We start from the raw sequence: 25,936 nt of genomic DNA, 5'->3' as shown, positions 1-25,936 counted from the left end.
ACACCCTCGGACCTCGGGGTGAAATTCAGCATTCCCTGTGGCTGTGATTGGGGGAGACAGCAGTAACTGTATCTGTGATATTGCCGCCGCCTGGGAGCGCAGACACTGTATCTCACTCCGGAGGGCGTGGCCTGGTCCCTCTCCAGCGCCTCAGAGCCGCCAGCTGTTGGGCCTGCCTCTGGGTTCTGCTGCGTGTGTGTATGAAGGTACAAGACCACTGCACATCTTCTTTCCTGCTTAATTCCCACCCAAGAATTACATTACAATTCTCACCGATGTTTAGAGAGAGGGGAAGGGAGAGGGAGAAACACCGGCAGGTTGCCTCCCGGACACACCCCAACCGGGGATCAAACTCTCAGCTTTTGGGTGTGCCGGACGCCGCTCCCACCAGCTGAGCCACCGGCCAGCATTTTTGTAGATTTTTAAAAATATATATTTTATTGATTTTTTTACAGAAAGGAAGGGAGAGGGATAGAGAGTTAGTAACATCGATGATTGAGAAACACCAATCAGCTGCCTCCTGCACACCCCCCACCGGGGACGTGCCTTCAACCAAGGTACATGCCCTTGACCGGAATTGAACCCAGGACCCCTCAGTCTGCAGGCCGACGCTCCATCCACGGAGCCACACCGGTTTCGGCTTGTAGCTCTTTTTAATCACACAATTCTTCTTCACGTTTGACATTAATGGCATCTCAACGTAACTGGCTTTCCTGGAGACGTGTGTGTGTTCTTCCTCATCAGAAACATCGTTCGAGGCAAAACAGGCCCGGGCACGGGCTTTTCTGACCGGTGCCTCCCCGGGCAGATAGCGTGACCTGCGCACCAACTCGCAGGCAGAGCCTGACAAGGACAGCGCATTTGTGCGTGGAGGAGGGGGGGGGTCGCGTTCCGCCCTTCCAGGCCCCTGGGGGTAACGGTAACTCTCTCCCCATTTTAAAGGTGAGTAGACTGAGGCTCGGAGGAAGCAGCAGAGCGGGGAGTCCCTCCGGGGACTCAGGACCGCACGGGGGACCCGCCGTCCAGCCGCTGTGTCCTTGCCTGTCCCGGCACGGAGCACAGGCTCCTGCGGATGTTTGCCGCCAGCCTGCCCACCGCCTGCTGATGTGATTGTTTGCACAAGCTCCTTAACTCCCAGCCGCCAGGGAGCCTAGCTCCAGGGCACGCGCCCAGGTGCCCAGCCAAGGTCAGAGTGAGGTCCCAGAAGGTCCCCGCCCGGCTTCCCTCCAGCCACAATGACCTTGTCCGGAGGTTCGCAGTCATTCCCACCGGGGCATTAAAATCAGGCGCGGCCACACCCCTCTGCCCTCTGCCCGGCTCTGCGCCCCACCCCTGCCTCTGCCCCTGCCCCTGCCCCGGGGGGAAGAGCGGGAGGAGAGGGGCCACCCCCTGGCCGGGCTGGGAAGAGCGCTCTTTGCATCAGGCCTGGCCCCCTTCCTGCCCTCTCCCTGCCCACATCCCTGGAGAGGCGGCAGCTCCGCCCTCCGGCCCAGGGGCGCAGTGGTTAGGGGGCAGGAGAACTCAGCACGCACAGCGAGGGGGCGGGGCTGGCTGGGAGGGACACCTGTGAGAGCCTCTTAGCCCCCCTGCCTTCTGAATCATATATACCCACTCTATTATATTAACGTGTTTAATGTAAATATTAAAAGTTACTTCTGCTGATTCAGAAGGAATATCCAATTACTTTCTTAACAGAGGCCGGCAATCCAGATCTCCCTGTCCCCTTCCGGAACATTCTTGGTCACCCTGGTCTTCCTGCTGATCCCTCTTCCTGAGAAATCCACGGCGTCATCCTCAAAACACTGAGCGGCCCCGCCCGCGTGGCACAGGGGTCGAGCATCGACCTATGAACCAGGAGGTCAGGGCCCGGTTCCCGGTCAGGGCACAGGCCTGGGCTCGACCCCCCGGGTAGGGTGTGCAGGAGGCAGCCGGTCCGTGATTCTCTCTCATCACTAATGTTCCTCTCTCTCCCTCTCTCTCCCTTCCTCTCTGAAATCCATACAAATATGCTTTAAAACAAAACAAAACAAAACAAAACAAAAACCCGCCGCGCTGGCCGGTACCCCCTGTGTGCAGCTTACCGAGGGGCGAGGGGCGCGCTGGCCCTTTAAAAAGGCTGCCCTCGCCCTCCTCCCCCCAGCGCAGGTCTGGTTTCAGGGCTGTTTTCTCCCAGGCCCCACCCAAGCATTCACCCTCCAGGAAGCTGTGAGTGAGTGGCCACCTGACCCCCTGCCTGGGCTCCTGGCCCCCCGCCCCCTCCGGCTCCTTAGGACCGGATCGCATGTCCCAGGCGGGAAGCTGGTTCGGCACTCACCGGGAGAGGGTGCTTGGCAGGCGATCAGCCCCAGGAATTCCAAGTCTCCATTTGCTACCAGAGCCCTCGGCCATGGGGCCCAGAAGCCCCGGTGGGGGACGGCCCGCGGAGGGTCTGACACATCTGTCGTTATCAGTCTGGCCCGTGTGCCTCCTGGAGGCCCAGGTCAGTGGGACCAAAATCCTCCCAAAGTTACCGGCTGCCCCTCGCCCCTCGCCCCTCCCCGGCCGGCTTTTCCAGGCAAAGAGGACCCCGAGGCCAGGCTGGACCCCTGGGGTGAGCCCGAGAGGCCCCGCGGCGGCCGGAGACCCGGGTCCCGTGCCGCTGGGGTCCTTTTCCGGGGGCTGAGGGCACAGGAGGCCATCTGCACCACCGCGCCTGCTTCTTCCCGGACACAGGCACAGCGTGGACGGCTCTGCCCGCGGCAACCCAGGCCTGTCTCTCTAACTGCCCTGGCCGCCGTCCCCGCGGGAAACACAGCGCCCGGTACCCGCGTGTCCAGTGACCGAGCAGCCAATGGCTCCGTGGCGGGGGCACGGCGGATAGACCAGCCGTGGAGCCACAGCCTCGGTCAGGGGACGTGACGCTCCAAGCGGGAGGCTGTCCGGTGAGGTCAGCACAGGCCTCCCGCTGAGCCGAGAAGGACACAGGCCACATGTGACCCAAATGGCACCTGCCACGGAGGAGGGCTGGACACGGGACGGCCGGGCCACGGGCTCACCGGGCCACGGGCTCACCGGGCCACGGGCTCACCGGGCCTGCTCAGGGTGGCCTCGAAAACTCAGAGCCCTCACGGCGCCACGAGAACGGTCTGAGGTGAAAACTTCTTTTTAAATTTATTCTTTTATTGATTTTAGAGAGGAAGAGAGAAGGATAGAGAAATAGAAACATCAATGATGAGAATCCGCCTCCTGCAACCTGGGCCTGTGCCCTTGGCTGGAATCGAACCTGGGGCCCCTCAGTCCACAGGCTGATGCTGATGTTGTATCCACTGAGCCAAGCCTGCTAGGGCTGAAATGAAAACATTTTTTTTAAATATATTTTTATTGATTTTTTACAGAGAGGAAGGGAGAGAGATAGAGAGCTAGAAACATCGATGAGAGAGAAACATCGACCAGCTGCCTCTTGCACACCCCCTACGGGGGATGTGCCCGCAACCAATGTACATGCCCTTGACCGGAATCGAACCTGGGACCTTTCAGTCCGCAGGCCGACGCTCTACCACTGAGCCAAACCGACTTCGGCGAAACTTTTTAAATGTCCCAGGCAGGCCTCCTCCCTGACAAAGGTCGGTCTTGTCCTTCGAGCAGCCTGTCTGTTGTCTCTGCTTCTCCGATAACATGCGGTTGGAAAGTGAAGGCCAATCCTTTGTTCGGGCCCCGGAAGCCCGGGCTCCGCCCTGCAGAGACGCCCCCCTCGCTGTCACTGAGGTCGCTGTGGACGGTCAGCTGTCCGCACCCCCCAGGGGAAGGAGTGTGTGTCCATCATTGCACTCTGTATCCAATCCGAGGTTCCGCTCTGCCTTCCCCGCCTCCCAAGTCCTGTGGTCTGTGAACCTCGGCTCTCGAGCCACACGCGGCTCGTTGGCCCCTTGAGTGTGTCTCCTCCACAAAACACCACGGCCCGGGCGAGTCTATGTTGAAGAAGTGGCATTAGAAGACGTTTACGTTTAAAATATGTGGCTCTCCAAAGAAATTCCAGTCGTTGTGCTGTTGGTGTTTGGCTCTGTGGACAGATGAGTTTGCCGACCGCTGGCCTAGTCCACCCCCCGTGGGTTCACGGACCGCCTGCGTCCCCCCTCTGGCTGCGATGTCTCCACAGACACGAAGCTGTCCTCCTCCGAGCACGGCTCAGGACGCTGGGAGCTGCGGTGTCTCCGCACAGAACTGTCCTCTGAGCACGGCTCAGGCCCTGAGGGCTGTGGTGTCTCCACATGGATCTGTCCTCCAGGCAGGCTCAGGCCGCTGAGGGCTGTGGTGTCTCCGCACGGAGCAAAGCTGTCCTCCGAGCACGGCTCAGGCCGCTGAGGGCTGCTTCCCCACAGCTGCCGACAGTTTGGCTCAAATAAACTAAAATAAAAAACATTCCTCTGGTTTGAATGTTTCTCACGTTAGCAGCGCTGGGTCGCAAGCTGACATGTGCACTTGCCCTTTGACCCAGCAATCCCACTTCCGGAACCTTCCCCAGGACACTCTGGCCGGGGGAGTGGGAGGTGCAGGCAGAGTGCTTGAACCCACTACCAAGGCCAGAAACATCACTGCGACCTGGGCCAAGCGGTCAGAACCTGGCTGTCCGTCAGGACACAGTGCACCGTGGGACAGAGACAGGGACGAGGAGTCCGTCCTTAGACTGACAGACACAGAATCAATGAAAAGGGCAGCCGGCGTGGCTCAGGGCTTGAGCGTCCACCTATGAACCAGGAGGTCACAGCTCGATTCCCAGGCTGCAGGCTCCATCCCCAGTGCGCGGCGTGCAGGAGGCAGCGGATCCATGATTCTCTCTCATCATCGATGTTTCTCTCTCTCTCTCTCCCTCTCCCTTCCTCTCTGACATCCATGAAATGTTTTTTGAAGGGAACTCTGCTCGGCCCAGAGGGAAGCATGTGCCTCCCAAGCTTCATCCCCTCCATCCTGAGACGTGTTCAAGCCAACGGACCCTGCCCCAGCCTCTGGGCTCCGGCTCTGATCCTCTGCCTCTGTCTGTCTGTCTGTCTTTCTGTCGGAAAACGTTAGGCACCTGACAACCTGGGCACCCTCTTCTCTCTCCCCCTCCCCCTCACTTCCCCTCTTCCCCCCTCCTCCTTGCTTCCAGCTTTTACAAAGGGATTTGTGCCCGTCCCCAGCGCTGGTGATGATATTACCGAAAATGGCCCTGGCCCCGCAGTAACCCAGGTTTTCTGAAAGTCCGTCTTCCACCACCAGGTGGCAGTGTTGCCCCGGCTTGCTCTCCCTCACCTGCCATCTGCCAGGACTGGTTCTGACAGACAGAGGGGTTCTCTCAATATTTAAGGTGGGGAACCCCATCACCATGAGCTACTCTAAAACCAAGAGATTCTTTTTAACAAAGTGTGCTTTCTATTGATTTTTAGGGAAACAGGAAGGGCGAGGGATAGAGAGATAGAAACATCGATGATGAATCATGGATCCGCGGCCTCCTGCACACCTCTCACTGGGGGATGGAGCCTGCAGCCCGGGCCTGTGCCCTGACCGGGAACTGAACCAGTGACCTCCTGGTCCCTGGGCCAACGCTCAACCGCGGAGCCACGCCAGCCGGGCCCAAATGATTCTTTTGGTTCCTGTCCTCCAATCTCATCCTGGAGCTGGAGAGACACAACCTGCCACCAGCTTGTTCCCGCAAGCTTACTTGGCTTTCTTGCTTTAAACCACGCGTTCTGTGGCCAGGTTATTAGGCAATTAAAAAAAAAATACACACACACCTTCATATATATTTTTAGATAAGTTTGGGTTTACAGAAACATAAAACAAAGTACGGAGTTCCCATGTGCCCTTCAGCTCCCCCTCAGCACCAGCCCCCGCCGTTATAAATGTGCAAACGGAGCTGCCGGGACAGTCTCCGGGGACGCGGGGCACGTCAGCCTCTGACTCACTCTGGACCAGGCGGGAGCTGCTCCCTCCGCTGAGCGGTGCCGCCTGGCGCCCGCCGTGACAGCCCTCCTGCGCCTCCGAGCCCTGAGGACGCTCCTCACACCCCCTCGCTCTGCACCAGGAGGGGAGGCTCAGAGGTGAAGGCACAGGTTGCCAACACCAGTGTGGCTCAGTGGACAGAGCGTCAGCCTGCGGACTGAAGGGTCCCGGGTTCAATTCTGGTCAGGGGCATGTACCTTGGTTGCGGGCACATCCCCAGTGGGGGATGTGCAGGAGGCAGCTGGTCGGTGTTTCTCTCTCATCGATGTTTCTAACTCTCTATCCTTCTCCCTTCCTCTCTGTAAAATATATATATATATATATATATATATATATATATATATATATATACACACACACTATATATATATATATATATATATATATATATATATATATATATTAAATAGCACAGGTTTTTGGGATGAAGGGACACGGGTGTCAGGGACGGGGGACACGGGTGTCAGGGACGGGGGACACGGGTGTCAGGGACGAGGGGACACGGGTGTTAGGGACACGGATGTCAGGGACGGGGGACACGGGTGTTAGGACGTGTTCCTCCACCAGCCTGTTCCTTTCTTCCCCTCACGTCGGGGCAGCCCTGCCCCCAGGTGAGGGGGGACAGGCTGGGATCCAGGTGGCCTTGGTGTGGTCGCTCAGGGACCTGCCCTCACCTCACCGGGGGCTGAGCTTGCCCTGGGCGGCGCCCGCGTACTGCGTGGCAGTTCAGGTTTCTGCGTTTCGGGCGCCTTCCTCTCCCCGCTCTGGGTGCGGGAAGAGACCTAGGGTGAGCCACGTGGGCAGGGCCTCGGTCCTCAGGGTGAGGACACAGCAGGCACCTGTCCGGCAATAGACTGCCCGGAGCTGTTTTTCCAAACCGTCCCTGCTCCCCTTGGTTCCCCAGAGCGTCTGGCGTCTGGCGTCTGGCGGGCCGAGAGCTGTCAGCTCTGCAATGTCCTTCGCGCTGCGCACGTCACCTGACCCTTCCAGCCTCTTCACATCCTCTTACTTTATTTTAAATATATTTTATTGTTTATAAGGTTCCAGAGAGGCGGGGAGACAGAGAGACAGAAACATCAACGCTGAGGGAGAATCATGGACCAGCGGCCTCCTGCACGCCCCACCTGGGCATGGAGCCCGAAACCCAGGCCTGTGCCCTGGCCATGGGTTGCTGCTCAACCACTGGGCCACCCTGGCCGGCCACATTCTGTTATTTTAACAGACCGCTGTGTTGAGGTAGAAGCCACCTGCTGTGAAACCCGCCCTGTGAAGCACAGTCAGTGTTCCCGCTGTTTCACGGCGCTGTGGGCACATCGCCCACCCATTTCTGAGCGTTTCCTTCGCTCCCGAAAGCAGCCCTGTATCTTAGAAGCCGTCCCCGCCCCCTCCCAGCCTCCGCAAAGGCACCTGCTTCCCCTCTCTGTGGGTTTGCCTCCTCTGGGCATTTCATGTGAATGGAACCATGTAGAGCCTTTTGTGGCTGGCTTCTTTTTTTCCTTTGTTTAAATATATATTTTATTGATTTTGTACAGAGAGGAATGGAGAGAGAGAGTTAGAAACATCGATGAGAGAGAGTCATCGATCAGCTGCCTCTTGCACACCCCCTACTGGGGATATGTCCGCAACCAAGGTACATGCCCTTGACCGGAATGGAGCCCGGGACCCTTCAGTCCCCAAGTGGACGCTCTATCCATTGAGCCACACCGGTCTCGGCTGGCTGGCTTCTTAAACTTAGCATGTTTTCAAGATTCCTCCAGGTCCATGGTCAGCAAACTGCGGCTCTGGAGCCACAGGCGGCTCTTTGGCCCCTTGAGTGTGGCTCTTCCACTAAATGCCACGGCCTGGGCGTCTATGTTGAAGAAGTGGCGTTAGGAGAAGTTTAAGTTTAAAAAATGTGGCTCTCCAAAGACATTTTAGTCGTTGTGCTGTTGGCATTTGGCTCTGCTGACTGATGAGTTTGCAGACCACTGCTCCAGGTCGTGACATACTTTTGAGGGGTGACTCATCGTTCTTTTTAGGGCTGTGCCTCTGGTTCACCCCTTCATCGGCTGGTGAACTCGGGGCTGTTTCCTCTCTTTTTTATTTTATTTTATTGATTTTTTTTACAGAGAGGAAGAGAGAGAGGGATAGAGAGTTAGAAACATGGATGAGAGAGAATCATTGACCAGCTGCCTCTTACACACCCCCTACTGGGGATGTGCTCGCAACCAAGGTACATGCCCTTGACCCGAATCGAACCCGGGACCTTCAGTCCGCAGGCCGACGTCCTATCCACTGAGCCACACCGGTCAGGGCCAGGCAGGTTTTCTCTGCCCCCCCCCCCCCCCCCCCCCCGCTGTCCCGGGGCGGAAGCAGGGAAGAGATGGGGGGAGGAATAGTGCTTCTTGGAGGGAGGGACGGGCACCTGTGCTTCCCCCATCCGTTCCCGAAGGCACAGCAGACATTTCAGTCCTTCTCTGTCCTACGGTGGCAAGTCAAAGCCTCAGGGATCACGTAAACTGTGAACAGTGACATCATGACCGCCGCTGACGTTAAAGTAAGGCGCTGACGTCATGGCCCCGCTGGCTACTCATTGGAGGCTCCCGTGCAGCTAAGCATGCACCGCGGGCCCGGCCACGGGCCTCAGCCCGGACTGGTCACACTCCGGCCCCCAACGGCTGGCTCACGTGCTCCCACCGTCACCGCTGGGGCCCCGCCGCCGCCCGCCTGGGCCCAGGCCGCCACCCAAAGCAGGACTGGCCCGACCTGACTCTGCCCTTAACCAACATGGCAGCCACGGCTTCAGACCGCAGCGGGCATGTGAGTCACGTGATCGGAAGCACGTTCTCTGATTGGTTGACCCTCCTGGGAGGGCGGGACACGAGAGCCCAGCGGGCCCGGCCTTAAAGGGCCCGCCGCCGAATCGACTCCGCTGGAGCTCCGTCCCCGAGGCCTGGCGGGCGGGGCTGGCGCGGGGGCCGCGTCTCCCGACCCGGTGGACGCCCGGGGCGCTGGGCCGAGGCCGGCGGCGGGGGCGCGGGAGCCGCGATGGAGGACGGCGGGCCCGCGGCGGGGGCGGCCGGCGGCGAGGGCGGCGGCGACTGGGGCTTCCTGGACGGCGAGCTGGCGGCGGGGGCCCTGCGCGGCCCGCCCGGCGCCACCATCGCCTGCCGCCTGGACCCGCGCGTGTTCGCGGACGGCCCGTGCCGGGTGAGGCGGCGGGGAGCGGGGACCGGGCGGGGACCGGGCGGGGGAGCGGGGAGCGGGACCCGGGTGCCGGGCGGGCGGCGCTCCCTCCCGGGCCGGCCCCGCGCCTGCCGGCGGCCGTCCGCCCCGCGGTCCCGCGCCCAGCGGCGCCCTCCGGCGGCGGGGATGGCCCGGGCGGCGCCGGTGGAGGGATGGCCCGGGGCGGGGGCGGGAGCCGGGGCCCGGGCGGCGGAGGGGCTGAGTCACAGGTCCGGCTGCGCCGGCGGAGGGGCCGCTGGTGTGGGGGCGGGGGCGGCGGGGGCGGCGGCGGGGGCGGCAGTTGGGGTGGAGCGGCCGGTGGCGGGGAGGGGCCCCTCCGGGCCGGTGGGCACTGACCGCCGGAGGGGGACCTGCCGCCCGGGAGCACTGGGTCCATGGAGCCCGCCCCTGTGAGATGGTGAAGGGGGCGGTGTGCGTACCAGTGCGGGAGGAATTATTTCAAACCTGCAGTTCGCGTCCGAATAAAAGGTGGACAGGGGTGCGGGGTGAAGCCTGTGCTCCAGCGAGATGCCCCCGCGGGGGCAGCTGCCAGACCTAGTGCTCCCCTCCGGCTCCGAGCTGCACACACTGCACACTGTACACACTGCATACTGCACACGCTGTGCACACTGCAAATGCTGTACACAATGCACACACTACACACACTATACACTGCACACCCTATCCATGTCATTGACACACTGCTGTACACACTGTACACACTGTTCATTGCACACACAGTGTACACGCTGCACACAGCACACTGTGCCCACGGCTGTACCTGCTGCACGTGCTGTGCACACCGCACACACCGAGCACTCTGCACACGCTGCCGCTGGGCTGTGCTGGAGGCTGCTGCCTGGGGAGCCCTGGAGCAGGAGTGTGTGCTGGAGCTCGTTTGCTTACAGCTGCCCGGAGGCCTGATGCAGGAAATCTGTGCGTTCGGGGAGGGGGGCCTCAGCCGGCCTGCACCCTCTGGCAGCCGGAGCCCTCGAGGATGTCGCTGTTGGAAACCCTCAGTGCTGCAGCCGCCTGTGCTCTGCAGCTGTGCGCCTGCTCCTTTGGGAGCCACTGACCACCGGGGCAGCTCTGCCTGAGCATCCGCCCCCTGGTGGTCATTGCTCATCACAGTGACCGGTCACTGGTTGTTCGGTGGGTTTGCATATTGGCCTGGGTGCTGAGCGGGAGGGGCAGAGGGCCTGCTTCCAGGCAGACTGGCCCTCTCCTCGCCCTCACTGGTGGGAGAAGGGAGGGGCGGAAAGTGGTGGCCTTTTACGAGGTGGATCCCAGCGTGAGGGCTCCTCGCCATGGCCTGACCACCCAGAGGCCCGCCTCTGATATCTCTCGGGACCAGGATGTTGTGTGTGGACTGGGGAACCCAAGCATCCAGGCCGTGGCGGAGGGCGTGAGGGGGGACGTGTCCTTCGGACCCTCGTCACAGACGGAAGGAGGAAACGGAGCCAGCGACCAGCTCTCGGCTCCCATCGGAGGCCGCTGTGCCTGCCAGGGTCTGGTCTGTAAGAGCTGCTGCTGCCGGCGGGTCCTCTGAGCTGCGGTCCTTCTACTGAGCGTGGTCATCGCGTGTGCCTGGGAGACAGCGGGGTGTGTGTGTGTGTGCGTGTGTGTGCGCGTGCATGCACCGGGACCTATGGGCGGGGCCTGCTGAGGAGGCGTCTGTGTTGTCGAGTGTTCGCTGAGCTCACCCCACGGTGCCTGGGAACGCCGTTCTCTCTGTCTGTGCCGAGAGAGCAGCCTGAGAGCGGGCGAGCCGGTGCTGGCACGAGCCTTGGGCCGTGGGCTATGGATTGTGAGCTGTGGATTGTGGGCCGTGGGCTGTGGGCCGTGGGCTGTGGGGCCGTGGGTTTCTGAGCCATGGGCCATGGGCTGTGAACTGTATGCTGTGGGCCATGGGCAGTGATCCGTGGGCCGTGGCCTGAGGGCCGTAGGTTTGTGAGCCGTGGGCTGTGGACTGTGATCTGTGGGCGTGGGCCGTTGGTTGTGGGCCATGAGCCGTGGGCTGTGGCTGTGGCCCGTGGTCCCGGCGCCCGAGACGAGGGTTGCCCGCCATCACCGGCCCGCAGGAGCTTTGCTCCCCGCTGCTCCCCGTGGCCCGGCGTGCGCTCCTGCGGGAACAGGAGTGGTGCCGTGTTCCCTGTAGGAAGCACGACCGTGCACTGACCGAGAGCGCGTGGCCCGAAGGCCGAGCGGACTGCTCCCCGTGGGAGTGTGCTCTCCAGGGGAACCCCTGACCCCAGGCGGCCCCGCGGGCTCCGTGCCGCCCTTAAGCAGGAAGGGGTGACGGGCATTGAGGACACCTGGTGCCTCAGACCCTGTGCCGGGGGCCCCAGGACGCTCCGGGGCTGTGCCTGGGCCGGTGAGACCCTGGACTGGCCAGGAGGGCTTGCCTGGCCAGAGCCTGCGCCATGGGAAGATTACCCAGCCATGGCCGCTGGGCCACGTGGCCAGGCTGTGCTGTCTCCTCCGTCCGCAGAGGAGTGGGGCTCTGGTGGCCCTCCCCCCCCCCCCCAGTGGGTTTGGACCCGCAGCCAGAGGCAGGTGGCGGTCAGCCCTTGGGCGGGGGACACGTCCGCCCTGGCCTGTCCCGTCCCCCCCGCCCGCCCTGCCCCGTCAGCGCCGGGCTGTCCCAGAGGGATTCCGTGATCGGAGGGAACGGCGATCGGAGGGACAGGCCGGCACCGGGGGACGGGTCTCTCCGGGCGGGTGTGCCGGCTGTCCATTGCGTCAGGTCCGGGCAGCGAGTGGGGAGTGACAGGCGCTGGAGTGACGGGCGGGTCTGGTTCATGTGGAAACCCGGCGTTTACACCTTTTCCACTCTCCGTCAGTGTCACAGGCTGGTAGCTTCTCAGACGAAGCTATGCACAAAGTTCCCTTAAAACAGGAGGGAAAGGTGTTAAACCAGGCTGGTGTGGCGGCGGTGGGCTCAGGGGTTGAGCATCGACCTATGAACCCCGAAGTCAGGGTTCGACTCCTGGTCAGGGCACAGGCCTGGTTGCAGGTTCGATCCCCAGTGGGGGCGTGCAGGAGGCAGCCAGTCGACGATTCTTTCTCATCATCGATGTTTCTCTCTCTTTCTCCCTCTCTAAAATCAATTAAAAGCATTTTTAAAAATTATTTTAAAAACCAGTACGTCTGGTTTAATTTGAGGTGTTCGGAGTGTTGTGTGTTTTTAAAAACGGCGCAGCGTGTGCTGTGAAGTGTATTAGAGCCTGCCCTTCCCTGGTTTTAGAACCTCCGCCCTTACCAAGCCAGTGGTTCTGTGGGTTTACGTCCAGCAGGTCCTTCAGGTCCCCCTCCACTGCCTCCGGCCCGGCCCCTGCTGCTGCCTGCCTCCGCCTCAGCACCCTTTCCTCCGCAGCAGCTGTAATGCCATCGCCTGCAGCTCCGGCTTCCGGCCCCAGACCCCAGACCGTGTCCGCGGGCAGGCGGACGGGCTTGTGCGGAACAGAGCCTGTGTCTGCGTTCCAGTCCCGCTCTCCCCTCCTTCCTTCCCTCCCTTCCATCGTCTCCTCCTCTCATTCCTTCCCTCCCTCCCCTCATTCACTGAGCGTGTAGGGTCGGGGCACCAGCTTGTGGGACCCCAGGGAGTCAGTCCCCACCCCCTTTTTAGTTTCCTTAGAAGAAAAGATAAAAAGAGTGATAAAATGGCAATAAACACCTGCCTATCAAGACTGAATCTAAAAACAAAATAAACAGCCGAGCAGGACAGACCTGTGGACACAGCACATTGTGACGCTGCTGGTGGGGCAGTTAGTGGACAGTGACCGTGCACAGCTCAGCACAGGGAGGAGTCAGCCACCGGACGCAGGCCGGTACCGGTGTGTGTGTGAGTGTGTGTGTGTGTGTGTGTGTGGTCGGGGGGGGGGGGGGGGGGGAGAGGCTCCTGGCCAAGAATCCTCTGTCTGCTCTTCTCCCTCCAACAACCAGGCCACAAGGATCCTGGCAGCTGCCATGCGGAGCACCAGCCTCGCTGGCCGCCAGGGGGCGGTGCTCACGTCCTTCTGCAGGGAGCCTGGGGGGAGGGTTCAGGCCTCAGAGACCCAGCGCCGTTCCCCAGGGAGAAGCCAGGCCTGGGTGCCAGGAGCTGTCACACGGTTTGCGGTTGGAACATGAAGCAGAGGCGCCCACAGAGCCTGCCCGAGTGCCCGCCCGCCGGTGTGCGGTGTGACCGCAGGGCCCCCGGGGGTGCTCTGTCATCCGGGTGCACTGTATCTCCACAAGGGCCCCCCTTTGTGAAGACACCTGTGGCGTGCGTTTGAAAGGTGGGTGATTGGGCGGTAAGGAGGCTGGGCCCAGAGCCGCCGTCAGCCCACTCACGTCCCAGCCTGCCCTCCCGCCGAGCGCAGTCGCTGAGCGGCTCCCCGCGGCCCCCGGTCCCCGGCGCTGCGCCGGCAGAGAGGACCCCGCAGCCGGCGGCCGTCCTGCCTCTCCGTCACCGTCCCCGTTAGCGGCCGTCAAATGAGGGCATTGCTAGGCACGCGAGGAGAAGCAGTTTGCGTAATTTACCAAATTAAATAAGCGGTCTTCATGACTCATTGTAAGTCGTGTAATATTTTTATCAGTAGTCTCTGCCTGGTTTTAGTTTAAAATGAATTGACTGGCAATATTAGGGCAGTTTGGTTTCTTTAAACGTGCATTCATGCTCTGGCACGATTCTTATTGTAAAGAGGTAGGTTTTAAATGGTCTGTCCCCATCACCGTCCCCTCACTGTCACCGACACCGTCAGTTTGTAAACTTAATTTATAAACGGTGGTTAGTCAGTTCTTACTGTTTTATTTATCAGAAGCCGGCCTGTGCTCCGCAGATCCAGCATCCCCTCGGGAAGCCGCTTCCCGATCGAGGCCTGCTCGGTGGGTTTAAAGTTCCCACCTGCCGAGCCTGTGATGGGGGCAGGGCATGTACACGTGTCCCCCGCAGTGTCATGTGCTCTAACAGAAGCCTGTCCCACACCACCTACGGGCCCGTCTGTGCCTGGCCCGGGCCCGTGGTGGCACCAACACGCCTCTGCCCGCATCGCTGCTCACCTCCCGGCAGGTGCACTCCAGGCCCGGTCCCATCTCCACGGCCCAGCGCGGCCGGGACACTGGGTCTGCCTGCTCCCGTCCGATGTGGAGCCATGTCCTCCGATGGCGGGGGGCGGGGTCACACCCCAGAGCGCCTCCTGCCCGGTGAGCGAGGGTGACGAGGTGCCGGTGGTTCTGAGGTTGGCGGCACGGGTGGGCACAGGCGGTCTGGATCAGGGTGGACTGAGGGGTGGAGGGCAGGGGAGGCCCTGGCCGAGGAGCGAAGGGCTGAGAGGAGGTCAGCGCCTCCTCCTCCTGCAGCCGTGGGGCCAGAGCGGAGCCCGGTCCTGGGGGACCCTCACGGCCCGGTGGGAGCTGCGTGGCGCACGGACCTGCCCGGCGCCCAGTCAGCTGAGCCCGGCCACGCATTCGCCCACTGAGCCCAGTTTGTCCTGATGTGAGAAGGACCAGCCCGGTGCACAGAGACGCGGACGGACCGTTTCCCTCGGGCCTTTGTCCGCAGCAGCCGGGACCGAGTGCCCCTCCCTCCACGCCCGGGAGCAGTGCGCCCGGGGCGCGGGCCTGGCGTGACCGGCGCCCGGTTTCCGTGGACCCGGAACTGGGAAGGCCCGGTCTCCGGGGAGTCGCGTCCGTGGGACGTGCAGTGGCCGTGCTCCGGAGTCGCCGCGGGGGCCGGGGCCGGGGCCGGGGCCGGGGCCGGGGCCGGGGCCAGGGAAGTGTGGGCCAGGGACGCGCTCCCTCCCCCGGCAGGACGGGGATAGGGTCCTCCTTCCTCGCTGCTTGGTGACCACGGAATTTCCAGGAAACCAGCACAGCGCTATTTTAAGGTCTAGGAAATGTGACTCAGCTTGTCACTGCTTTTCCGAGGAAGAACGGTTACAGCAGTTTTCTGTGGCCCTAGATGCTGCGGCTCTCCTAAGCGCCCGCCCGCCCGCCCGCCCCCAGCAGGCCTCTCGGAGGCCCGGTGTGAAAGGAAACGGTGTTCACAGGGCACGTCTGACCTCCACGGTGCCCGTGTCCCGGGCCTGGGAAGCCTGTCCGCGACCTGGGGTCTGTGCTCAGGAAGGGAGCCCCGTCCAGACCACCGCCAGGGGGCGCCGTTGCAAGAGCGGGTGGTCCTGGCACAGCAGCGGGTCTGGCTTGTCAGCATCAGTCAGTGGGTTTCAGACATGGAGGAGCGCCTTCCAGCTGGCGTGGGGGGAGGCAGGCACGGCTCCCCGCGCGTGTGTGCTAAGGCCGTGCACAGCCCTGGCCGCGTCTGGTGGCTGGGGTTTGGGGGGAGAGGGGAGGCAGGTACGACCCCTCCCACAGCCCTGGCCGCGTCTGGGTGGCCGGGGGTGTGTGGGGGGACGGGAGCCGTCCTCACAGTCCCGCTAAGGCTTTTCTTCCAGAGACTTCTCCCTGCAAACGGAAGGCAGGCGTAGGCAGGACTCGGCCCACAGACCTGTGGGTGGTTAGAAAGTGGTCGCTCAGGCCAGGCACCTTTCAGAGTGTCACTGGGGCTGAGTTGGAGGCCGAGTTAGTGGCCTGGGGCTGATGGGGGCGGAAGTCCGGTCTCAGGGCCGGGAGGCAGGTGTCAGCGGGATGACTGTTCCTGAACCTCTGCGGGCGTGCCGAGGGCCGCCTTCTCGCCGGCCTCACGGCCTGTGCTGGGTGTCCCTCCGCTCCTGTGTGCTCACGTCTCCCTCCGAGGACACACACGTGTGAGTCCAGCCCACCTGACAGGCGTGTTCACCTGTGAAGGCCCTCCTCCATGTACAGCCACATTCTGTGTGCCGGGGGTAGGCTTCAGCACACGGCTGTGGGGTGGGGACACACCATTTGGCCATGACAGAGTCATAGCAACCCCTTTGGAATTGCAAACTCTCTTAGACTCAGGTTACTTAGCAATCCTGTTTCTTTTCTAGAATGTTTCTGTCTTCCCCCTAATGGGAGATAGCGCTCTGGCATCTTATTTTGTTCTCTAAATGATATTTGCGGTCATTGGAGGGGCTTACTCTATGAGAAGAAGTCTTTGGAAATGGGTGTACAGAGAACACAATGGGCCTTTGCCACTTAGGAGTCCTGGCTGCGGGTCCCCAGCCCCACTTGCTCCTTCACACCGTCTGCAGAGGCCACGCCAGAGTGGCCAGGTGTCCCTGAGGGACTGTTCAGCTCCTCGTGGTTATGACGGATTTGTTCCTGGCTCTGTCCCTGACATAGTCAGGCCTAGCCCGTGGTTAGATATTTGATGGATGGATGGGTAGATGGATTGATGATTGGATGGATGGATGGCTGGTTGGTTAGATGGATGGATGATGGTTAGATGGATGATTGGATAATGAATGGATGGATAGATGGTTAGATGGATTGATGATTGGGTGGATGTATGGCAGGTTGGTTAGATGGGTGGATGGATGGATGGATGGATGGATGAATGGTTAGATGGATAGTTGGATGGATGGTTAGATAGATGATGAATGGATAGTTAGATGGATTGATGATTGGATGGATGTATGGCTGGTTGGATGGATGGATGGATGGATGGATAAATGGATAGATGGATGGATGGTTATATGGATGGCTGGATGGATGGTTGGGTAGATGATGAATGAATAGTTAGATGGACGATGGATGCATGGATGGATGGGTGAATTGATAAAAATAGCAAACCACTTCACAACCTACTCCTGTTCAGGGGACTACAACCTCCTCCTAGCCCTCTGTCATTTTCCTCCACCCTGTGCAGCCCTCTGGGGACCGCCATTGTAGAAGCCACCGGTAAAGCTAAACCTCATCTGCTCTGTGTAGATTGGAAGCAAGGCAGTCTGTGCAGCATTATCCCCTGGGCTGGAGGGCACAGCGCCGCCTGGCTGTGGAGGGCACAGGGCCGCCTGGCTGTGGAGGGCACAGCGCCGCCTGGCTGTGGGAGGGCACAGGGCCGCCTGGCTGTGGAGGGCACAGGGCCACCTGGCTGTGGAGGGCACAGGGCCGCCTGGCTGTGGAGGGCACAGGGCCGCCTGGCTGTGGAGGGCACAGGGCCGCCTGGCTGTGGGAGGGGCACCACCACGATCCTGGTTTTGAGCAAACCACAGGGCATCATCTGAAGATTCATGTCCGGACTCAAGCAGGTCAGCGTCACCTGACGCGCCTCGGCAGGAAATGAGCAGGTCTGAGGGGTGGACACAGGAATCATGAAGGCCTCGCCTGGAAAGCGCCCCCACGGCGGGTTCGGCTAACCCCCTCCTTTGGCCCGGCTCCTCCGAGGTGCGTGTGCAGGAGGCACCAGCACACACACAGCGGGCACAGCGCCGGCGTCACTGCCACAGACACGCTTCTCCGTCCGTGCGGGGCAGACAGGGAGGGCCCGGGCGGCTGGAGGCCATGGGGAGCAGCTGCTCCTGGTGTGGGGCCACAGCCCGCGGCCGCGGCACGGCTTAGCGAAGCCACCGGCCCACACCCCCAGGAGCGCGCACGGAGGAAAAGCCGGCTCCTCTCTCGTCGGTCTCAGAGGCGGGGGGGTGGGGGGGGGTGGGGAGAAGCATCATCAGTGATGAGAGAGAACCAGCGATCGGCTGCCTCGTGCACGCCCCTTCCCGGATCGAGCCCGCAACCTGGCCTGTGCCCTGACCGGGATTGGAACCGTGACCTCCATGTTCATGGTGAACACTCAGCCACTGAGCCACACCGGCCAGCAAGTATGTGTTCTTGGTAACAGTTTTATACTCTGTCACTTTACAATATAAAGTTAGGAGAAATGAGGTTTTCACTCCGATGGCACTCGAACAGAAATGAACATTCTTTAGCCAGCATTGAACACTAAACATTAGTAGGTTTACTGACAGACGTAGCATTCATAGCAGTTTTTTAAATTTTCATGAATAATGTTGTTCAGTTAAAACAATATGACTCATGATGTCAAGCAAACTTTCCATTTTTATCACAATATAGAGAGACTTCTAAAGCACCATAACGGCCGAAACCAGTTTGGCTCAATGGATAGAGCGTCGGCCTGCGGACTGAAAGGTCCTGGGTTCGATTCCGGTCAAGGCATGTACCTTGGTTTCAGGCATATCCCCAGTAGGGGGTGTGCAAGGGGCAGCTGATCGATGATTTCTCTCTCATCGATGTTTCTAACTATCCCTCTCTCTTCCTCTCTCTAAAAAAATCAATAAAATATATTTTTAAAAATAAATAAATAAAATAAAGCACCATAACGGTATTTAAATTACATCTCAGTGAGGCTGTTTAGAAAGTACCATGTTCATATTTCAAGATTTTCAATATTGAAGAGAATTTAAACCCTGAACATGTATTGACGCAACCTTTTTGGTCATTTTTACCTGTTAGAAAGCTACTTTCCCCGTTTAAACCTAAAACCCAGCCTTCCTGGCGTTAAAGAGCTTTCACAGAAATCAGAGAAATGGCATTTGACTCAGAGCTGATTTGATCGTGGACACGTTAATTTCAGAATTCTCGGTCACGCAGCCATGTCTGACCACGGAACCACCCGCGTGTGGCCGCGAGGCGGGCAGAGTGCTGCAGCGGGACCCCGCTGTCTGACGGGGCTGCTCGGAAAGGGGTCCCTGGACTCTGGCCCAAAGGCCCGGTCCCCAGGCTGAGCGGCAGTGGTCTGGGCTCAGGCGCTATTGCTCAGCCTGAGGCGGGGGGGCTGAGGTAGGTGCCAGCGGGGCCCGGGCTCTGGTGGCGCCGTCTCCCGCTCCCACCTGGCGCCCCCACCTGGCCAAGGGAGAGTGAGCTCTGGCGTCCCCTTTTCAGGTGAAGGCACTAACCCCTTCCTGAGGGCCCCACCCGCATGGCCTCACCTGAACCTGGTCCCACCCCAGGTCCCTCCCTCCCGGAACCGTCAGTGGGGAGTTGGCTTCAGCGTGGGGTTGGGCAGCGGGGGGGAGGAGGACTGAGTTGAATCCGTTGTGTGTGCAGAGAGCAGTGGGTCCTGGGACACCCTGGCTGGTGCGGGCCTTCCCTCGGCTCCCAGGGAGCGCCCTCGCCCGCCCCGCGTCCTCTCCAGGCGCCCTGGGGCCCAGCCATCCCCTGACTGCCTGCTCCGTGGTCCGGGGGCTTGAGTCTCTCTGTGACCACAGCACCCCACACCCACACTCCTGCTCACTGCGTGGACCTCTCGGAGGCCCGGAGGCTGGGGAAGTGCCCTCCGCAGGGCGGCTCGGTTAGCCCAGAGCCGTTCTCCCAGGGAAGTCACGCGCTGACTCACGGTTCCACCTCTGGAGTTTCCAGGAGGGACGGACGGAGCGCGCGATCCTTTCCTGTCCCCCCTGAGTGGGAGATCACCCGTCTTTCCCGCCTCCAGTGGAATGTGGATCTGCCGGGGAAAGCCGCTGCTATTCCGGTCCCGCTTCCTCCTCCCTCCGCTGCGGCCTGTCCGGGAGGGGGGGAGGGCTGCCGGCCTCGCCGTCGGTCAGATTGGAGGACGGGTGTCTTCGCCCGCAGGGAGCGGCTCTTCCAGCTGCAGGACGGTCTCACGCTCACGCCTGCCGCATCTTCTTCGCATAGGCACCTAGAACAAACAGCAGCTACACGCCTGTGGACCGTGCACTACCCTGTTTCCCCAAAATAAGACAGTGTCTCATATTAATTTTTTCTCCCAAAGTTGCGCTAGGTCTTATTTTCAGGGGATGTCTTATCTTTCCAAGCGCTAGGTCTTATTTTCGGGGAAACAGGGTAGTGCATGGTCCACTGTCTTATTTTCGGGGAAACACGGTAGTAGTAGCGTCTTTATTGGGATTTTTCAAATCATGTAGCTCAGTTTTACCGGTAAATCATTTCCAGTTAACGCCCATTTACTCTGTACCAAAGATGATGGTGCCCACTTGTGTTACAGAACACCCGCTGACAAGCAGAACAAGCGGAAACCGGTGTGGCTCAGTGGATAGAGCATCAGCCTGCAGACTGAAAGGTCCCAGGTTCGATTCCAGTCAGGGGCATGTAGTTGGTTGCGGGCACATCCCCAGTAGGGCGTGTGCAAGAGGCAGCTGGTCGGTGTTTCTCTCTCATCAATGTTTCTAGCTCTCTATCTCTCTCCCTTCTTCCCTGTAAAAAATCAATAAAAATATATTTTTTTAAAAAAAAGGCAGAACAAGGGCACAGGCGGTGTTTCTTAGCACCAACGCTCAGCATGCTCTCTGCACACGGGCCAGTATTCAGGTTTGAGTTGACCGGGTTTGTGCTGGGAGTTTAAACTGATGAGTTTACTACTGACTTTACCATATTCCTTTGAATTTCTTGCATGGATAGCTGATCTGGAGTAGAATCAGTGGTGTTTTCATGGTGTCCACTTTAACATGTATCAGATATTTGTGAGATATTTTAAATTTTAACTTAGGGTGCAAATCTTTGAATTTGGGTCTGATTGGTTCCTTGAATTTAGGTCTCCTTGGTTGGTTGTTTAGTTGTTTGTTTGATTGATTGGTTGTTTAGTTGGTTGGTTGATTGGTTGGTTATTTAGTTGGTTGATTGCTTGATTGTTTAGTGCTGTGGTCAGCAAACTGCGGCTCGCAAGCCACATGAGGCTCTTTGGCCCCTTGAGGGTGGCTCTTCCACAGAACACCACGGCCTGGGTGAGTCTATTTTGAAGAAGTGGCGTCAGAAGTAGTTTAAGTTTAAAAAATGTGGCTCTCCAAAGAAATGTCAATCGTTGTGCTGTTGATATCTGGCTCCGTTGACCAATGAGTTTGCCCACCGCTGGGTTGGTGGATACTGTAACACACCCCAGGTCCCTTCAGGAATAAAGATTTGTCTCCCAGCTGCCCTGGGCAGTCACCCCCTTTGGGATCACTTCAGCTCAGGAGAGCCACCTTGCTAAGCCCCGCCTCCTCAAGGTAGCCACTTCCCGCCGCCCCCCCCCCCCCCAGCTGACCTTCGTGAGTGTATCAAGGCCTTTGCATCCTCCCCCGGAAGAACCTGCAGAACCGCACGGCCAGGGCCTCACAGCAGCGCCTCCACCAGGGCTGAGGCGCGTCCGTTCCTCGGAGGTGAGCTGGACCAGGCGAGGAAGACTGAGGCTTCTCGGCGGCGTGAACACCGGCCGTGGTGCTCACGCCGAATGAATCGGCGGGGCTGTTCCAGCTGCTTGGGCAGAAGGACAGCCAGCCAGGTGCCCCCAGCCAGCCGGGTGTCCACAGCCAATCAGGTGCCCACAGCCATCCAGGCGCCCACAGCCAATCAGGTGCCCACAGCCAATCAGGTGCCCACAGCCATCCAGGCGCCCACAGCCAATCAGGTGCCCACAGCCAGCCGGTGCCGTGAGTGAGGCGCACAGGCTGGCACCAGCCCTCCTGCACGGCCGTCCTGGCCCAGGTGAGGTCCCTGTGGGACTGGCTGCCTAGCACAGCGCCAGAGCACAATAAAAACCATAGATGAGAGCAAGGTGGTCGGAGAGGACGGACCGGGGAGCCGTCACTTCAGAGTGGACGTCCTGCCGCATGCCCAGCTGCTGGCTCCACGCCCCTGCCGCTGCGCCTCCCTCAGCGGGCGGGCGGGCACTAAGGCACAGCGGGGCTAACCGTCTGTGCCAAGAAGGGACGGCGGTCATGGGGAACAAGGGAATGGGATTTCAAGCGCCCTGGGGAGTTAACAAACGAGATGAAATCTGGTAGGAACACACTGTTCCTGTCTCACTCCCCAGTCCAGTGGTTCTCACTTCACCGCACTTCTTTCTCTTCTAAATGATTGCAGTTTTCCTTTTCACTGTGAGCTTCACAGAACACTTCTTTGCCATTCTGCTGGAATGATGGATGGATGAGTGGGTGGGTGGATGATGGATGGATGGTGGATGGACAGATGATGGATGTGTGCATGGATGGATGATGGATAGACGAATACATGCGTGGATGGATGGATGGATGGATGGATGATGAGTGGGTGCATGGATGGATGGATGATGGATGGATGACGGATGGATGGCTGATGGATGGATGGATGATGGATGCGTGCATGGATAGACGAATACATGCATGGATGGATGATGGATGGGCCATGGATGGATGGATGGATGGATGATGGATGGATGGATGGATGGATGAGGGATGGATAGATGATGGATGAGTGCATGGATGGATGGATGGATGGGTGCATGGATGGATGGATGATGGACGGATGGATGAACAGATGAGCACTAGTCATCGTCAGTGAAGGAGAATGGGAAGTCATGCTGTGTGTGCAGAGGAGGGGACTGTGCTGGAGCAGGGCTTCAGGAAGGAGCCGTGGGAATCACACGTTTGGAGCAAAGGGAAAGCCGAGGGAGGCTGGTGAGAAGGTGCTGTGGTTCAGAGGGCTGCCTTAAAGGGGAGACGGTGCGGAGCACCTGCCTCGCGGCCCTCGGGCCTGCCTGGCACAGGGCTCCGGAAGTCCAGCCAGAGGCCGGGGGGGTGGGGGGGGGGGAGTGAGCTGTAGTACCAAGGGCGCTGGTGCTCGGCGGGCGTGGCTGCGTGGAAGCTGGTCACAACGCCCCGTGCGCCCCCTGGGCCTCAGTGTCTGTCAGTGGGCATAAGAAGGCGGTAACACACCAGCCACGGGTTGTTTCCGGCACTGTGCCAGGCACGTTGGCGTGTCGGATTGCTCAGTTCCCTCAGGACTGATGGTATATTCACCGGGTGAGGGCAGGGGCGCTCCGCAGCCGGAGGTGGTGCGGTGAGCAGGGAGGAGCGGGCCTGGGTGGGACAGCAGAGCCACAGCAGAGGGAGTGGCTGCGGCACAGGCTGTGGGGCAGGGGAGCCGTTCGGGGACCTCGCTGTGAGCGGGCAGACACCAGCGGGGCCGGTAAGCCGCCCCCTGAGGCCCCGGGACCTTCCCGAGCGTCTGTCTCGGCTCCGTGTGGTTCGCACAGGCCCACGCTCGCTCTCCCGTGGTCACTCACAGGAAGCTCCACGGGGCCGCATTCCTGGTGCGACTGTAGCTCCTGGGACGTCGTGGGCAGGCTGAGGTCACCCGTTATGCGTCAGGAATGCAGCCGCCGCCTCGGTCTCCCCGGAAATAGAGTTTCTGGTGAAGAGCCCGCCCTGCGGGGCCAGGCCGGGCCGGGCGGTGAGTCACCGGCGCTCCCGGTGAGACGGGAGGACATGCGGACGCCGAGGCTCTCGGTGCCGGCGCTCCTCCTCCCGTGTCCCCGGGCCGTCCTCAGCGCCCCTCCGCGCGCCTCCGGTGCTGGTCAGGGGTCCGTGAGGCCCGCATTGGCCCTGCTCCCCGCCACCTGCCTCCACGCAGCCTGCGCGGGGTGCCCCGGTCCGGGTCCCAGGGGCCACAGCAGGAAGTCAGCTCTCCATTTACCTTCTCAGCGGCCTCCGTGGGAATTACATCCTTAGGTTTGAGGTGCACACTGTGGGTTCTCCGCCACAATCCGGACATGTCTGCACCCCAGGGTCCATGCCACTCTGTAGCTCTGCCTTCCCTCCTGGCTCCGGGCACTGAGGGTTCACATCCTGCTACTGGAGGTTAGTTCGGGTTTGTTTGTTTGTTGTTGTTACTTAAAGTTTTAGGTATATGACATTATAGTGTGACAACTGTACTCAGTACAAAGTGCTCACCCCCGCGCCCCCACACCTCCCACACCCCCCCCAGCACCGCTCAGTCTGTGTCCTCCTCCTCCTCCCCTCCCCCTGCGCCCCCACACCTCCCACCCCCCCCCAGCACCGCTCAGTCTGCGTCCTCCTCCTCCTCCTCCCCTCTCCCTGCGCCCCCACACCTCCCACCCCCCCCCAGCACCGCTCAGTCTGCGTGCTCCTCCTCCCCTCTCCCTGCGCCCCCACACCTCCCCCCCCAGCACCGCTCAGTCTGTGTCCTCCTCCTCCTCCTCCCCCTCTCCCTGCGCCCCCCACCTCCCACCCCCCCCCGAGCACCACTCAGTCTGTGTCCTCTTCCTCCTCCTCCCCTCTCCCTGCGCCCCCACACCTCCCACCCCCCCAGCACCGCTCAGTCTGTGTCCTCCTCCTCCTCCCCTCCCCTGCGCCCCCACACCTCCCCCCCAGCACCGCTCAGTCTGCGTGCGCCTCCAGACATGCCGCCACTGCCCGCCCCAAGCACTCCCTGCCCAGCGCCGGCTGGTCCTCGGTGCTCCATGCTGTGCCGCCCTCCATGGGCCCCTTTTAGAATCCAGGCATTGGCTCCCTCCGGGCGGGCGCTCTGGTGATTCGGCAAAGCGAGGGCCAGGCCCGGCTCCTCCATCGCTGCACTGGCACGAGGCGGCGCTGAGCCAGTGCGCCCATCACCCGAGGAGGCGCCTTCTGGGCGCAGGAGCCCGTGTTCTGGGGCCACTTCCAGGGCAGATGTCCTCGCTGGCTTCCTGGTCCTCTGAGGTCCATCTTTCATGGAGGGCGGGCCCGGTGTCTGCAGCCCGAGGCTGCTCTCGGGGCCAATGACGCTGGAGGGGGACCGCGCCCCCGGGCAGAGGGGCCTAACTCCCGAAGTGCGGCGGTCAGCCACCAGGATGCTCGCAGACCTGACCTCTGACCTGAACCTTCCGGCCTGGGTCCAGCCTGCCACCCTTCCTTCTCCCCTGAAAAAAGCAGAGCAGAAAACTTTCAATCACACGATGGCACTCATACGTGGACCCTAATGGACAAAATAGATCCAGAGACATAGACGCGAGGAGCAGACTGGAATCTCAGAGGGAAGGGGGGGGGGTAAGAGATCAACCATAAACGTGTGTGCGTGTCTGTGTGCGCACCGCGGACACGCTCCAGGGCGGCGGCGTGTCTGTGTGCACACCGCGGACGCACTCCAGGGCGGTGGCGTGTCTGTATGCTGTGTGCACACCGCGGACACACCCCGGGGCGGTGGCGTGTCTGTATGCTGTGTGCACACCGCGGACACACCCCGGGGCGGTGGCGTGTCTGTGTGCACACCGCAGACAGACAGCAGGGCGGAGGCATGTCTGTGTGCACACCGTGGACACACACCAGGGCGGTGGCGTGTCTGTGTGCACACTGCGGACACACACCGGGGCGGTGGCGTGTCTGTGTGCACACCGCGGACACACACCGGGGCGGTGGCGTGTCTGTGCGCACACCGTGGGCACACACCGGGGCGGTGGCGTGTCTGTATGCTGTGTGCACACCGCGGACACACACCAGGGCGGTGGCGTGTCTGTGTGCGCACCGCAGACAGACACCGGGGCGGTGAGGCAGGTTAGAGGAAATCAGGGGGATGTAAATACTTTCAACAACGAAGATTAGTAGTTAATGAATTAAAGTAAAGACTGTCTCTGCGTCTCAGAACCGACAATCCCTCGTGTTCCCTTTCCCACCTCGGACCCAGGTCCCTGCGTCAGAGCTGCCTCTGGGCTCAGAGCGGGTGGAGGACGGTCAGTCTGCCTGGCCCTCTCCTCACACTGCAGCCATCGTGCTCCCAGTGAACCCCCGTGGCCCCTAGCTCCTCCCGTGGCCGCTGGGGGTCCCGGGGGGATGGACATGGCTGGGGGGTGGGGGGGGCGGCAGGAGCTGTGCTTCAAAACCAGCTCTCCTTTTTCTTTAAAAACAGTTCCCTGACCCAGCCAGATTCCAGTTCTCTCTCACTCCCCCACCCCCCACACTCCCCACACTCAGGAAATGGCTGGCTTCCCGGTTCCCCAAAGCGGGTGCGACGGCTGATGGCTATTTACCGCGGCCTTCTCCTCCCCGTAACATTTTCCGTCCGCGGCCTCCATTCAGCCGAGCGGGCCTGAGCGTGAACGGATTACTCCCCGTGGAAACTATGCTGCCAGGAGGCCACAGGGCAGGGC

At 60.7% G+C, this 25,936-nt stretch overlaps 2 protein-coding genes across 2 annotated transcripts in view; one reads left to right on the top strand and one right to left on the bottom strand.

Moving 5' to 3' along the window:
• The window catches only part of KCNE2 (potassium voltage-gated channel subfamily E regulatory subunit 2), a 286,345-nt gene that overhangs the window by 176,780 nt on the left and 83,629 nt on the right, over positions 1–25,936 (bottom strand). The gene's annotated exons all lie outside the window — the stretch shown is intronic.
• The window catches only part of RCAN1 (regulator of calcineurin 1), a 22,812-nt gene continuing 5,676 nt past the window's right edge, over positions 8,801–25,936 (top strand). Inside the window, exon 1 of the mRNA XM_084873717.1 lies at positions 8,801–9,147. Within this exon, the coding sequence (XP_084729843.1) occupies positions 8,986–9,147 (162 nt within the window). The 5' untranslated portion in view covers positions 8,801–8,985. The remainder of the gene's footprint in view (positions 9,148–25,936) is intronic.

This window comes from Pipistrellus hanaki, assembly GCF_964339955.1.
Source record: "Pipistrellus hanaki genome assembly, chromosome: 2".
Classification (NCBI taxonomy): Eukaryota; Metazoa; Chordata; class Mammalia; order Chiroptera; family Vespertilionidae; genus Pipistrellus; species Pipistrellus hanaki.
The sequence above is the reverse complement of the archived record's forward strand: the minus strand, read 5'-3'. Positions and strand labels throughout refer to the sequence as shown.